General features: G+C 38.7%; 1 protein-coding gene across 4 annotated transcripts in view; it reads right to left on the reverse strand.

Moving 5' to 3' along the window:
* USP45 (ubiquitin specific peptidase 45) overlaps positions 1–16,530 on the reverse strand; it is a 56,282-nt gene that overhangs the window by 37,968 nt on the left and 1,784 nt on the right. For 3 of the 4 annotated variants that reach the window (XM_080342363.1, XM_080342362.1, XM_080342365.1), the window contains exons 2-5: positions 9,822–9,931; positions 7,512–7,681; positions 5,815–5,918; positions 5,213–5,313 (exon numbers count right to left, since the gene is read on the reverse strand). In XM_080342363.1, coding sequence (XP_080198489.1) covers positions 5,213–5,313; positions 5,815–5,918; positions 7,512–7,681; positions 9,822–9,921 — 475 coding nt within the window. In that variant the 5' untranslated portion in view covers positions 9,922–9,931. The remainder of the gene's footprint in view (positions 1–5,212; positions 5,314–5,814; positions 5,919–7,511; positions 7,682–9,821; positions 9,932–16,530) is intronic. The other variant, XM_080342364.1, reaches the window with a different exon arrangement.

The raw sequence follows: 16,530 nt of genomic DNA on the forward strand, positions 1-16,530 counted from the left end.
GTTATCGCAGGTTCCCTATCAATTTGTTTTGCCCATATTTCAGACATTTGCAGCGACCATGGACTTCTGTACCACCCTTACTGAAAGTGAGCTGTGCCCAGGGGTGCAGATGGCATGCAAGCAAAAGGATAAATTACATCCAATTTTTCTTTCAGCCGGGGGAGTAGTGGTTTTGCTTATCTTTTCAATGCGACTTTTTTTTTTTAATTAAAAATGAGGGTTCCAGGAATATGCACTTTTATTCCAAGGTCAAGCCTTTTCTGTTGAATGCAACTCTGGCACTTCAGCTGAAGGTCTTCACGGTAAAAACAAGGTTAATAGATTGCTCTTCTTTTACCAAGTTCTCATCACACTGCATTACGAAATAATACTAAATTGTCTGGCACTCCTTTTTTATTTGAAAAGTTTAATTTTTTTTTCAACACTGTACAACAATGAGAATCTAACCCTTAGAAAAAACAGCATGGTTCTCTTCTGAAATGGTCACTAGCTTTATGTTTTACAATCCAAACTTCTCCTGCAGTGTTACAATCCTAACTAATTAAAGACCACAAACTGCAATTTTATTTCTCTGATTCTGCCAGAATGTTATAAACTAAAAAACACATCTTCAGAGTGTGAAAGAGCAAGGTATTCAAGCACCAGTTTTGATCCTCTACACTCAGATGACTTGTGCTACACCTCACAAGTAAGTAAGTACCTGGACTGGAAAGGGAAGAATCCATAGATAAAAATGACAGAAAGTCTAAAAAAATCTTTTCTCAATGATAGGGTTTTCATTTCTTTGTGATGGGGATAATTAACAGTAGCCCCTAAAAATGTAAATAAACTTGAAAGAAAATTTATGACTGGAAAAAAATGTCTTTTTCCTGAAGTGTAGCTCAGATTTGGAGAATTAACATATTCTGCTTCATTTTGCTATTTAATGTTCTTTTTAAGTAGACAGAATGCACTTATACAACTTCAAGCTCCAAACTACACATAATGAAAATCAGTTATGAAATAATACAATTATGTTCATCAGTGTGATCCTTTGTCAACTGCTAATATCCACAGATGAACACAAATCTGAGAAGTTATTTCTCATACTATTTGTTTTTCCATACCACTTAACACCTATTACTTGTACTGTAAAATTATATATTTTTTAGTCTTTGTTTTACGTCAGCTATATTCATTAAAACAGAAATCAGGTTCCTAACTTTCACCTACTGGCAAATCTCAGCAGCTGAACTTACTAGCAAAATCTCATTCCTCTGCTTGACCTTCCCAAAGATAAATTTATCTATAAAATTTGAGAATAAATATTCTTTCTTTCCATTCTATTGCCACACAAACCAATTTAATTAACTGCTTTATAAAAAAATGAGTATTCAACCTTATGTCTCCACTGACATCTAATTTGGCTTTTGTAAAGGAAAATACGCATAATACTCACTTTTAAGACTGCAAAACAATTTATTTTCTCCAGCAAATGAGCAGACATGCAGATCGCAATGTCTCAGCATGGTTTCTGTGTACTACATGTGCATTATGTCCATGTGAAGCTCACAAGTGTGCCACACGGACAATACTGCACCTGCCTTTCTGTGAAAATCATCATGGCCTGCTAACCTTTTCCACAAAACACATTTCTGGGTGGTACACCCTAGAAAGCAATCTTGCTTTATTCTTCCATCTTGTGCCCAACATGACCTCTTAACCAAACAGACTCCTCCAAAAAAATAAAAAGGCCAAAAAGAAAAAAAAAAAAAAAAGGCAGGCATTGCTGGGTACAATAAACCATAGGATCAGATGCGAAAACCACACAGCTGCAAGCATTCTTTTGGGAACCCAGCACTGGGATTTATCTCAATCGCTTAATGTAATTACAAAAGTCAGTCATGTAGTAGTAATGTAATTTGCACATTTTTACAGCTGAAGTGAAGTTGGATCTTTATGAGAGGCCGAGTGAAAAGCAGGGATCCTGCTGCCACACTATTCCACCACATTAGTACCAAATGACAAGCATTTTGCTTTTGTTTATTTTCCAAGATGCATTAATTAGGAAATCTATATAACCCTCCCGTACGTGTTTAAGCTGATTATTTTATCTTTAAATGGCTCCTGCACTTTCAAGAACTGAAAAAAAACCTAGCAACCTTCATCTGTTACTTATATCCATGTTCATTCTGCATTTCTGCAGAAATTTCTACACGATGCTATTTGAATTTTAACAATGTACCATGTCAACCAGTTGTTGCAACAGAAAGAAATCCAGACATAAGATGAATTGTTGTTGCAGTGTCACATTCTGATAGGAAAATTAAGTGTCTTCACTTTGTGGTTTTTTTTTAGGAAGAAACTGAAAAGCACTGGGAAAAGAGCACAAGACTGATTTTCAAGTGAGAAATATGAATTATTAATTGTCAGGTTTATGCTAATGTTTTCTCACAAGTTATTTTTCATTCATTTAAAATTAGTTTATGTTTTTAATGGCTAAATATACAAAATAAATTTTAAAAATCTAAGCCAACTAATAATTTAAAGCATGACAGTTACACTGAAAACATCACTGTAAAATGAAAAAAATCCTACACTCAAAAAAAAGATAAGTTATCAAAAGCAGAGTTAATTTTCACTGTTACGCTTCATGTCTTTTGTGTTCTGGAAAACAGCATTAATTTCATTTCAATTTCAGATTTTATTTTTTTAAAAATCCTTAAAGGCAGTCTAATTTAAAGACAAGAAAAAATCTTAATTTGTTACATTTCTTTAGGGGAAGGACTAAGTGTGCCAGCCCAAGCCTTTGACACAAAACAGAGAAGGCATTGCTGTTACATTTACGGAAGTGAAACAAGAATGTCAGCCCTCGTTGGGAATTCCCTCTCAGGCATACTACTTATTTATCCATACACAGTTGCGTCCCAGGCTCTTCCAGCGAGGAGCATGGCCCAAAGCAACAGCCTGTGCTGGGCAAACAGCTTTTTCCTCTTTTCCTTGACACCTAAGAAAACCAAACAAGTCACAGAATCATAGAATGGTTTGGGTTGGAAGGGATCTTAAAGATCACCTAGTTCCATCCCCCCTGCCATGCGCAGGGACACCTACTAAACCAGGTTGCTCAAAGCCCCATCCAACCTGAGCTTGGACACTTCCAGGGATGGGGCATCCACAGCTTCTCTGGGCAGCCTGTTCCAGAGCCTCACCAACCTCATGGTGAAGACTTCCTTCCTTATATTTAATCTAAATCTACCCTCTCTCAGTTTAAAGCCATTACCTCTTGGCCTTTCACTACATGCCCTTGCAGAATGTCCCTCTCCAGCTTTCTTGTAGGCACTCTTTAGGTACTGGAAGGCTGCTGTAAGGTCTCCCTGGAGCCTTCTCTTCAACAGGCTGAACAACCCCAACTCACTCAGCCTGTTCTCATAGGAGAGGTGCTCCAGCCCTCATGTCAGTCAAATTAGATTCCACTTTTGGAAACAGCAAGAGGAAAGCCAATCCTTTGCCAGCAACAGAAGGAAAAGGGATAAGAGACTGTGAATGCATCTATCAATCTGCGTTGGACGATGGGAAAAAGACTATTTGGTGTGGCTTAATTGATCTGGGATGAGGAAAAACTCCTCATTCAGCAGGCAGAGCTCCACTGAAATTAAGAAACTGCTGGAGATACATTAATTCTGATGAGATGCCCTGCTGGTTAATCGGCATTCCCAGAGCTCTCAAGAATGGGATCCAAACCGCCATACTCTGCCACATGGAGAAGGTCACAGACTTCCACCTTTAAAACATTCCTGGCAGCACACACACACACACTTCTTGCATGAATACAAACTTGCACCTGACCCTCAGCCCCTTCCCAGCTCAGAACAGGAGCCACAACAGCCCCTCAGGAACAACCTTCACATGCTGAGACCTCTTGCTGCTGCAGTGGCCACCCCGCAAGGCTTGTGCCTGAAAATACGCATTTTCAAACCAGTATCAAAATAAAACACAAATACATATGCAGCAGAAACACATTCTGCCTGGCTCTGCTATAAACACCTGATTTTTAAGAAATCTTTGGCCTCATTAAAGCTTACTTTTCCTGAGTTAGTTTGGAATTTCAGTTGCTTAATTTAAGACATTTCACAGAAAAATTAAAATACTTTGAAGTTTCACAAATTAAGAATCTAAACCATGAAGCACAGAGTCATATCTCTCAGAAAGTCTTATCCAACAGCACAAAACCAGGATGAAATTATTTCCACTAAATGAACTCAAACAGACACTACAGCATTTTCATCTGTAAGCAAGCTGCAACATCCATTTATTACATCCAAACTTAAAACTGAAGCTGTGAACAAAACTGTATTTCCATTGCTGCAAGCAAAAAGATGTAAAAGTAGCAATTTATTGATTTATTACAATTAAATACCTTAACATGCAACTTGTGGCTAGATTAGAATATAAAATATGTATTTCTGAGTGGCCCTTGATCTTTTTACCCTCAAAAAATACATAACACCTCTTAAAACCAGTAGGATTTATGCACATGCAGCTACAGGAATACCTGGTCTAATTCAGTAAGGCTATCCTTGTCCATTCTTACTTCTAACCAGTTGATTATCTCTGCAGCTGAGGGTGATGGGTACAAAGTTCTATCTACTATTACATAGATTGAGAAGATATAGTAGGCTTCTACCATGGGAAAATAATTTAATACTATTTTCTATTCATAGAAATGAGTGTTCTATCAATTAAAACCCAATAACATAAATTAACAAAAAGCATTACACCAAACAACAGAGTACTAGATAATCTACTTAAACAAATTTAATTAACTGCGGAAAACAAATTTAAATCAAATGCATTTTAAGATGTGACACATCCACACTAGGAAAATTCAACTCATTTATACTTCTATTCAGGTTTAGCACATTAATTTATATGGCATCTTATTTACGGTAACATCTTCTCCACAATAAACTTCCTTCATTAAAGACACAATTTGGAAAAACTGCCCTACAGTGCCAATAATATTTTTAAAATGTAATGATACTGTAGAAAAAAAAAATGACATATTTCGACAGGCATTGCTTCCCCACGTAATTGTTCAATTACAAATTGCATTATATTCACATCATACACCATTTTTCAAGTGTATGTTTAACATGACTCAAAATCTGAAATGCTCATTTTAGAGACAGTATATTACAGATGCCTCCAAATAAAACTATTTGTGTAAACTTACTTGGTTCAGCCCTGGAACCATGTTTTTGAAGAAAGTCGACTATCTGTGCCAAAACTTTTTTGTTGCAATGTGTTGACAGCTCTTCATCACATTCATAACACCTAAACAAAAGAAGAAACAAACTGGAATTCAGGATACCTGGATGCAACTCCTAGCTCTAACAAACCTCTCAAACAACCTCATGCAAATCACTTCAGGTCTGGGTTTCAATTTTCCATACTAAAAAGAGGAATAAAACTGAATTCTCTCATCCCATATATGCTCTTCTATAGATCAGCCCCAATTCACTGCGATACTTAGAGATCTATATAATCTCAGTTTATAGTCCTGCAAATAACTATACAGAAACAAGCAGTAAGGACAAACTCCTGTAACCAGTCAACTCTCCACAGAACAGAATGGACTCAAACTTCTATTCTAGTATTGACTTGTGACCTCTCTGAGAGTCCTAAGGACAAACTAATTTTCTCTCCAAAAAGACTCTTTCCTCTATATAAAGTAATGATTTTATCTGTCAGAATCATTCCTTACCACAAGAAGACACTGCTTTAAGGTAGTCCTTATATACAGGCATACATGAACACCTGCACACTCATTCTCACCATATGATCCACGTGCTGAGGTTGATAACAATGCAATGAGGTTCTGTGCGCGCTGTCTGGAAGTGCTTCAGAGAATGCTGGCCTTCTGAGTTCTTACTACATCCCTGAAAACGGAAACATCAACACGGCAAAGGGAAAAAAGAGAAGTAGGGAAATATTACATTATTAGTAAATAAACTGCAAAAACTTTACTTTTCAAAATTAGACAGAAAGCTATAGTGACCTAAATACCCTTTTAGCATTCTCAAGGATTGAGAGGGTTTAACGTTCTTTATAATTCAGTATTAAATATATCAGGTTTGTTTTTTCTTTTTTTTTAATGAACACATTTTCTTTATACTAATAAAGGAAAATCAATGACAACACAAACCCAAAATTTCATCTTTTCTACTTGGAAAAAAATCAGTTGAAAGTACAGAAAATCAGCAAGTTTGTTTTAACTTAATAGAAATAATTCCTAATTTTTGAATAAGTATCAATAGCAGAAAACAATGCCATTCACAAAAGAATTCTCTAAAAAATAAGAATGAAATTACTACGTATCATATTTGGTTCACAAAATATTAAGAAAAGGACAGCATAGGTAACTCTCACTGGTCAAGAATCTCAAATGCATTCCAGATAGCAAATGCAAAAGGTACATAACTTGTTTTGTACCAAAAAGGCTACTCAGAACACACTATGCACAGCATCTTCAAGAGAAAGCATTTGCAATTTTGTAAATATCTACAGAGAGGGACTGAAAAGATTCAGGACTGGTCTCTGTGCAAGGCATGAGTTCTGGAGGCTATTAACAGATGAAAAAGCACGCAGAGTTAACGTCTTTTAAAAACCCTTAACTACAAGTTTTCAGAGACAAAATTTACGAGTTCTCCTCAGACCTAGTTAACTATCTTCTGAAGCCTGCAAAAAAACACGTTCTTTTCAAAATTAAATCTGAGTAGATAATACTGGTAGAAGCTGGCTTCTGTCCTTACTGAAATAAGATCTACTAGAAGTCTAAGAGAATTGTGAAATGTTTTGTTCAGGCAACTATTAGCCAAACCAAGCGTGACATTGCCTATAAAATGAATTTTTCTGTATCTGGCTTTACTTCACTCACAGGGCAGAAACCTGTGCAAGCCCTTGGGGTCAGGACCTGCCATTTCAAACTCTGAAGCCACAATTTGACATTATAACTGATCCAATCTACTGGCAAGCTGCCACAAAAAGCAGCATTCTCACTTCGGCACAGACCTTTCTCCCTGGTTTCGATCAAATCTAGAAACTGAGTGCCCACAGTATAAGTTGATCCAGTGATATACATATTTGTTTTTTTCATTCATTTGTATTTGCGGGATCTTCTGTGAGACGAGCCAGCAGAATGGATGCATTTTGCAACCACACAGTTCCTGCAGCCAGTTTTCTGTAAGCAGCAAGAGCGTGCAGGTGAAGAGCACAGCAAAGGTAGGACCATTACTTACTGCTCATTATGCCAAGCTGCACCACAAGACGAAAAGCTAACCCAAAGCACTGCTGAAAATGAGAGAGGAACATAAGGCAACATCCCACTCCACTGAAGAAGCTGAAGCACGGATTCTCACAACTAAGCACTTATGTCACAGTGTTTCACTGAAGGTGATGAGAGACTAAACAGACAAGGATCCTTTAGAAAACCAGGGCTGATCCACCTCCATAAACTGGCAGCGTATGCTCACCTGAGAGCCACATTTGAGACACAGCCATATGTCCGAAGGTGCCACAGGCTCACCATCACTCATCCGCCTCTCCTTCAGACACTCCGCACATATCGACCAGACGCTCTGAGCTACCGCCCTCTTCACATGATGCACATCCACTGCTTGGCTCACGTGCTGGCAGGTTAAGCCTAGAGAGAACAACACATACTCACTTTCGTCTATTAAAAATCACAGCTATGAAAGGGAGCTTGTGTAGACTAAAAGAGCTGAGTCTTCGATGAATTCAGCATCAGGAAAAAAAAAACAGCAAAGAACTAAAATAGGAAAAGTCGGCCAGCTGTTCTGCATATGATGAATTTCATGAAATATCTATTTCAGTCTCTCTATAATAAAAGTCCTTTTCAAGTTAACAAAGCCACCTCTTAAAAACAGATAAACTACTTTGTACAAAAATGCAAGGACTTCTGTACAAAACTAATTTCCCTGTTTCTTTTTGGTTTTTTGTTTGTTTGTTTTGTCAACAGTAAAAAACTACATAAATCTATTTTTGCATATAACAACACAGGCAGCTGACCTCCTTTTCAATCCTTGAAGAAAGATTTCCAAATACCCATTCATCTCTACTACAGATGCCCACTCTGAACATGAACTCTGAACACCATTCTTCTCTGTGATACTTTTTGCACAAATTCCACCATAATATCACAGGAAAACCTAGGTTTGAAGGAACCTCTGAAGGCCATCTTGTTCAAACCTTCATTCAAAGCAGGGCCAAATACAAATTTAGATCTGGTTGCCAATGGCTTTGTTCAGCTGAGTGTTGAATATATTCAAGGACAAAGGTTAACCAACTCACTACAAAAATCAGTTTTCTGTCTGACCATCCTCAGGGTGAAAATAAAATAAATTTCCTCATACCTAGCCAAATTTTCCTTGCCCTAACTTTTGTCTGTTGCCTTTAGCCCTTTCGTTGTGGACCTCCTAGAAGGGTCTGCCTTTGCCTTCTCCATAACCACCTATCAGGCATTCAAAAAAAGAAACTATACTTTCATTCATATGGCTTAACAAAGCCGTTACCTTCAGCCCCTCTTCACGCATCATGTTCTCAATCTCCTTAAACAACGTGGAAAGGCTGACTCACTGCTGCACTCACTCCAACAAATCAATGTCTTTCTTGTAACGTGGAGCCCAAAATGGGACACAGTACTCCAGATGAAGTCCCACAAGAGCTGAAAAGATGGAAAGAACCACATACCTCACCCTGCGCTCTAGTTAACAGAGTCCAGCATACAGCAGGCACAAGCCACACCACTTGCTTTTATTCAGCATGTGCACTGGGACCCCCTAGGACCTCTTCTGCAAATCTGCTTTCAAGATATTGATTCCCATCCTGTAATTGTACATAGCTGTTTTGGCCGAGGTGCCAAACTCTCCACTTGCCTTTGTTAAACTCTGAGAAGCTTCTCCTAGCCCATTTCTCCAGCCAGTCTAGCTCACTCTGAAGTGCAGACCCACCCTCCAGCATACTAACTGCTTGCCTCAATTTGTTGTCATGAAGATGACAGAGCTCAGCCTCACAATAACATCATCCAGCTCTCTCAGCACCTTCAGGTGCATCCCATCTGATCCTGTGGACTTGTACATGTCTAGTTTGCTTAATAGTTCTCAATCTTCTTCTATTCTGGACAATGCCTACACCCTAGAGTCTGCCACTAGGCTCAGAGACCAGGAAGGACCAAGTGCAGAGCTTACATGTGAAGACAAAAGCAACGGAAGGATTGAGTTCCTCAGCCTCTTCTCATGCCACATGTCCCTAGGTTCCCTGCTCCCTAGAGCAGCAGGTTTGCACTTGCCTTGGCCTTCATTTTACTGTCACAGTATCCATACAAGCCCATCTTCACATTCCTCATCAGATTCAACTCTAAGGCTGGTTTACGTAATCCCACCCCTGCACATTAAGGGCCCCTGCAAGCGCAGCCTAAACCTGCCTCCACCTTCTCTGCCCTTTCTTTTTGTCTCTGAGCTCAGCCTGAAGCTTCTTGTTCAGCCAAGCAGCCTCCTGTGACACATGCCTGACCTTCCATGCATGGGAAAGGATCGTTCTCCTGCTTTGAAGTTGTCATTAAAGATGAAACAACTCTCCAGCCCTTCAGGGTAGTCACACAGTGTAACACCCAATCATGTCATAAACACTTGACTGAGGATATTTCTCTTATAAATTTAAACAAGAAAAGTATTTAATGGTAGTGCTGATTCGTGGGTTTCATCTATCAACATTGAAGTTATTAGCCCTCAACCTCAGGGCTGAACATCACCTAATGTATTTACCTGAAATATCATCTGAAGAGTCTTCATCCTGCAGCCTGTTGGGCCTTTTGCTTCTCTTTGGTTTCTCGGGGTTGGCTCTGGAAGGATCTTTCACCCGCATCTGTTACTTACTAGGAAAGAGAAACAGAGGTTGCTTCATCGTCTAAATACTTTAGCAAATGGAGTGGGTTTGAACTCGAAAAGTTTGAGATCAAACCGTACATTCAAACCTCACGAACAGAGTTTTGGGTTTTGACTAACGTCAGCTACTGCGTAACAAGGAGTATGAACGTGTCAGGAATGAACTCTTAGGAATGCAACAAGATCAGTTAGTTACTCTACGTGACATTATGAATCGTATCTGTAGCTATAGGGGTGACACACTTCCAGGCAGTGGTGTTAAATATTTGAGATATCGAGATTCTCTTTATTTTTGCTATGGTAAACTACCACAGAGCTCCAGCCATACCTTACCAGGAAAACTTCATCAAAATGAAATCATCTCTTTCTTAACACATCTCCCTTAGAAAACGTTTCAGTCACCATTTACCCTTGCACATTCCCTAAAAGCTTTTGAGCAATTTCAAACACTTTAATAGAACACAACATTTTCCAAATCTCATGGAAGTGTCCTCTCCTATGAGGGAGGACACACTGGAATGCAAGATCACCCCTCTATTAAACATCAGAGAATCCATATGGATGAAGTCTCCCATAGGATATTTGGGTCATTAATGAAGCAGGCCTATAAGGAACAGAATTAAAAGATAAACATTTGCCGCTAAACTTTGAAAAAAGTCCTCAGAGATTTCAGCACAACAGTCATTTAATCAAAATCCAAATGTGAATTCACTGCAGGAGTATAGCCACGCCTCACGCAAACAGCTTCTGAGGCTCAGTTTACAGGTTGTCTTTTAACTATGTGCTGCATAAAAAACAAATTTATGTTTTCATATACAAAGCATATGAATGTAAGACAGTCAAATACTCATACACTGCAATCCTGTGAGCCATGCTGTTCAGAAAAAAAATGACATCTTGTGTACCACAAACAGGTTAATAACATCACCTAAGCCACCAACACCAAATATTTTCAAGACTGCTACTTCATTTATGTATAGGAAACCTCTAAAATGCCCTACATTTTGGAACAGTGAAACACTTATTCTTGCTACAGATCAAGTGGATAAGTTTGCCCAAGTCTAAAAAGTTTGTCTACCTACGTTTTTACATCTTCTCTGTACTACTGAAGTTCTGAGAAACAAAGAAACTGACCTGTATATTGAACTCAGTATTCCATTTCCTTTCTTATTGATTAAATCAATCAGCAGAACAGTCATCTATATCCATACTAGAGCATCACCACCACTGGTACCTCAACAGCCTTCACCAAAGTGAAGCAGGCAATTCATACCTCAAAGCTCCTGTTCCAGGTTCTTACAGATCTGGACAGACGTTTCTGCATCTGCCACACATACTGTTAGCACTGGAGGTTTTCTGCATGAATGTATCACCTAGAGATTTACTTTGGGCAAGTCAAATTTCTGTAGAGTACAAAAGAAACTTTTAGTCTCTCCTTCCTTGCATCAGTGGCTTCATGCCTCCTCAACCTTTCAAAATGCATGTCATTTTTCACAGAATGCAGCTTTACATACCAATCAGTTTATACTACATTAAATACCATTATCTTATTAAATTATAGATTTAAATTTTCCTGTACTTAAGGGTATAAAGCTTCGGATGCTTAGACATGCAAGTGAACAATGCCACTGAATTCAGCTTTGCTGGTTTTGTAGGCTTGCGATTCGTGTTCATACAGTAGGAAAGATCTCAATATTCCAGCTCTTGACTATTTATATTCAACAGATGTTAGCACGCCTAATGTACATCAACAGCCACGTATCACAGCATCCATTGAACATGAAAAGGTGCTTCAGAGCTCAACAACTTCAACTGTGTATTTCTGCCTTGGCACCTTATATCATATATATCCAAGCTTCATGTGAAACTACCCATCACCACTTGTCCCACTGCTGCTTAACAGAGCACAAGATTCATCGAGACATTCATCAAACAGTAAGGCCAATACAGCTGCTCTTAGAAAACCCATGATTTTATGTAGAGTCAATAGCAAAGACAGCAAAAATGTCCTCCCTGAAGGAACATAGTTGTGTTTAGGTTATTCAACATTGACATAAACTATCTACAAGCTCATTTCAGCATAACAATTTTAATCTCTTTGGACGGATTACATAAACCTGTCCAAACCCCAGATATCACCCAAATGAAAGTCATGTTCATATCAGTACACTTAGAGAGCTCTAATAACTTCATGAAAGAGTAATTACGGGCCCAACCAGCTGAAAAACAAGCAAGTCTTTACCACCTGTGAAATCCCATGGCCCACAGGCCAGGTGACATGATCCAGATCGGGGCACACACAGCCCACCGCTGAACCCACCCCTCTAGCATCCTTCAGGACTCATGGAAAAGAAAAAGTGTCAGCTGGTACCCACAGCAACTGAAAATGTGGCATTTCCGACCCAATATAATCAACATGGCATTAAAAATGAACACTGGCATAAGAAGCCAGCGTTCACACTGCAGGTTTGGGAACCCACTGAGCAACCCGGAGACTTCTCAGTCTTGTTTCAGTGAGAGCAGGCAGAACAAAAGATAATACGGACCATTAGATTAATCAGTTTCCATGAACACACATATAGACAGGCATCCATCAGACAATGTTTACTGACCTGTGAGCACATCAAGGACCTAGCCAGCCGGGGTTTGTGCCTGGTTTTGAAAAGCTTGTAAGTGGGATGAAAGGGCAATGAGCTACTCAGCGTGTATCTATGATGTAAGTAGCACAATACATATGCACTACTATCTGCCCTCTTCCAGTATACTGGGGACAGAAAATATTACGAGTGAAAGATCTCATTTAACAATTAAAAATTATCAACATTTCAAAATGTTTACACCAGGAATTTGATTATTATATTTAATTGAGACAAACAAGGAAGAAATCTGAGGTGCTTCAGAAATGACTTCTCAGAAACCTTTTCATTCATGGGAAATAAAAGATCTAGATTTTATTGGAATTAAAACACTGAACAAACACATACTAAAGAAAGTATTAAATACAGCTAAGAAAAAAGCAAGAGAGAATTGCTATGTTGACCATGGACACAAGGCATTCAGGACAAGCAGGCAGAGGATAAACAATTTACACAAAATGAACTTGATACACAGAAGATTAAAAACCATGGCAATATTCCCATGATTTGCCCCTTACCAAGCAATTCTCCTATTTTTTTAATGTGTTTAAGGAGTAATTTGTAGCTACAGCCATCAACTGTGGAGTGTCCTAATGGACACAGACTCTCCCTCTTTCCCCACGCAGACAGAAGTCACATGAATCCTTGCTTGGCAGTTTCTTTTTGTGACGGAAAAACAACCACAGTAAGTTTTTCATTTTGTATACACTAAATCAAGTCACAGTGCAAATGATACTTGACTACTCCACCTAACAAATAAAACAACCCCTGATTTTTGTGGTAGAAAAAGCTGAGTTCAGAGGGTATGTTAGCTCCACCCTGATTTCTATTTGGCACACAGTAAAAATCTTAAGTAGAAATTATGCAGTTTCATGGGGGAAAAAAAATAAAAATAGAAAGAGCTAAATCTCTTCCTTTTAAACAATCATCTCATAAAAAACCTACAAACCAGTCCTTGCAAAACATGTCCAGATTCTTTGAGTTCAGCATACAAGAGTTTGAAGTGTAATCATCACTTGCTATTCTCAGTTTACATTTTACTTCTCAAAAGACTCCTAATGCCAGTCTGCCTACAAAAAGCTGATTAAGATCAAAAGCTCCTCGCTACAACAGCTTGTTTCCACCTTTCTAGAAAGAACAAACCACTTCAAAAGCAGTAGAATGATCTGCCTACTTATTTTTAAAAGTTTCAAATTTGACAAAGTGCCAAAATCAAAGTGCTAAATTTGTTAGGTAAAGTATGCCTTTAGTATTTTAAATGCACAGTATGCCTGAAAGTCTATATTTAACAGCATTAATATTTCTATATTTAGAAATGCACTCTCTATAAAGTATATATTTAGAAACTAAAAATGGATGGATGCAGTTCCTAAAATAAATAATTGTTATTTTTTAAAATGTTATACTTTACTGGAACTTAGTAGAGCTAGGACCAATAAAAGACAAAAGGCTGGTGTGAACTAGAATTCACTTTTATTAAAAAAACAAAACAAAAAAACAAAACAAACAGCTTGTTCCTCTGCACAGTATCTTTATGCAAAAGAGGTGGAGAAGCAAATTATGTCTTCACCTTCTAGACTCCCCAAAAACCTATTCCCATCTTATCATCTTGCACATCTTACTTAGAGGTTGAATCCCTCCTCCTACAATGTCTACAGCTCACTTGCTAAATTTTGAAATGTGGCACCTTAGTGAGTTTTCCCATGCTGTACGTTCTATATGATGCTTAGGAGAAACCCAAACGAGATCATCAACATGTTAGAGAAACAACCTGCTGTGCTGCCTACTACCGTGTCACCACTTCCATCTGCCAAGATCCACTTTTTGCCTCCTCTTATAATTAGGGTGCCAGCTCTTTCGGCGTAGTGCCACATTTTTGTTCTTATCTGTGTAATACCCATCACGACACTTTTCCTGACTCTCAATTAATGAGGATTACACTTGCATTACTAGAATTCAAACAACAATATAAAAATGGTGTAATAACCATCAGCTCATCCAAGCACACGTATGCTATGAAATACAGACATGTGAGTCTATAGATAGTCTCTGGATACTATTTTGGACACAGCCAAGACTCTTCCAGTAGAACTGGCCATTAACTGTGACACCAGTCTTGTTAATTATTTCATCAGTGAGCACCTGAATTCAAAGAAGCCAGGGCAAATACATTCATCTCAATTAATCTGAGGTATCTTAAATTCCAGCTGTCTTACCACTTGTAGTCAAACTTTCAAGTTAAAATGATACCACTTTATGTTGCTAATGCCAAAAACAAAAACAAACACAACAAACTTTCATCACGTTGAAAAGGCACAGCACGCACTGGATACAGTGCAAAAATAGCATTTTCATGTAAACAAGGCCCAAACAAGGGCCTGAGGAGCAGCAAAGATGTGCAGATAAAGTCCAAAAGCCAAGATGTTCTGCAGCACATCCATGAAGGGTCTTTATGAGCTCCCATGGTACTGTCAGAGTACAGAAGGAAAAGCCTCGTACAGGTCAGTAATGCCAGTTCCTCTGCAGAATTGCTACATGTTTTGATATAAGCTGCAAGTTGATATATTTTGGATGTCTGTTCCGAGCATTACCTGTGGCATTTTGGCTTGCTCACCACTAGATCAAATGTCACCCCATCAGAGCAAGAACCGCATCCATCACGGTTGGCAACCGGGCAGTGTCACCCATCAACGGGCTGGGAGGCTCAGTGCTCTGACAGCCACCAAAACCTTTGCGGCAAACAAGCTCCTGCTGCCCACTAGAGCAGTAAAAGGACCAGAACTGCTGACTGGTAGTGGCAGCAACACTTCTTCCCCTGGAAAATGTCATCTGAAATTCTGAAAGTGTCATCTCCGAGATTTCCTAGCCCAAAGGCACATCACACATCCTACACCGTCACTGGAGCTCAAACGCCAATCTTGACATTATATTACAGTCCTAAAAGGGTGAGACACTGATGTACTTTTTGCACAAGAAGTGAGCTGGAGCCTTCAGACCACTAGATAAAACTTTCCAAGTGACAGTAAAAATCCCATAGCATTTCTCACTTTTATTAATCTTTTTTATCCAGATGGCCAAGGTCTGTCAATGTTCACTTGTGCATCCTGCGCAATCCCTCCCAGATCTCTTACTGAAACCTACCCACCACAGAAAACCTACACCTAAGGATAAACAGAAAACAGATACGTCCAGAAACTAGAATAAAATGATCCTGTAACTAGGTTTATGACTGAAGTAAATAAGAAGATTGAGTGGGTAAAAGGAGAAGTATTTTGATGATATATTTCTGGTAGTATAGCAAAGGTTTTGCTAGTGTCTTATGCAAAATTCCAGGGATCCTTGTCAATATCAAACTCATAAGGCAAACTGCAACTTTTGCTTATGCTCTTTATCCCTCCTTAAAGGTATTTTAAAAAAATATTAACACACCAAGAGGTAAAAACATCTGGGTGGATGGTCTAACACGGGTTTCCCAACATACACGTGGATATCCTTTAAAAAGCAAAACACCTAAGTACCATAAAAAGAGCCATGGCTTATAACTAATGAAGTTAGCCCACAAGTGAAAACTCCCTATGAGAAAAGGCAGTCAGATGATAGAGCTAACAGACTATGCACTCGTATGATATGAAACACCGATGCAAACAGCGTCATCATTTCTGAAAAAGTGAGGCCATAACCAGTGAATAAGCAGTGAACTCATAGTATCTTGTCAGGAAAATCATGCAGACAAAAACTGGGAAAAGGCAGTTCAAGATGAAATATGAGTGAAGGATGAACTTAAAAGAAATGCTAACTCTGTAAAGTCTTAGAAAAAATAAATTAAAAAATAAATAAATAAAGTAGTAGCAAGTAACAAGAAGGAAGCGTGGTTGCAGCACAGTGTGTGAGATAGCAGACTGCAGCCCCCGCAAGATAATAATTCAACTGAGACTCACACCATACCCCTGCCT

This window comes from Nesoenas mayeri (assembly GCF_963082525.1).
Source record: "Nesoenas mayeri genome assembly, chromosome: 3".
In the NCBI taxonomy this organism is placed as follows: Eukaryota; Metazoa; Chordata; class Aves; order Columbiformes; family Columbidae; genus Nesoenas; species Nesoenas mayeri.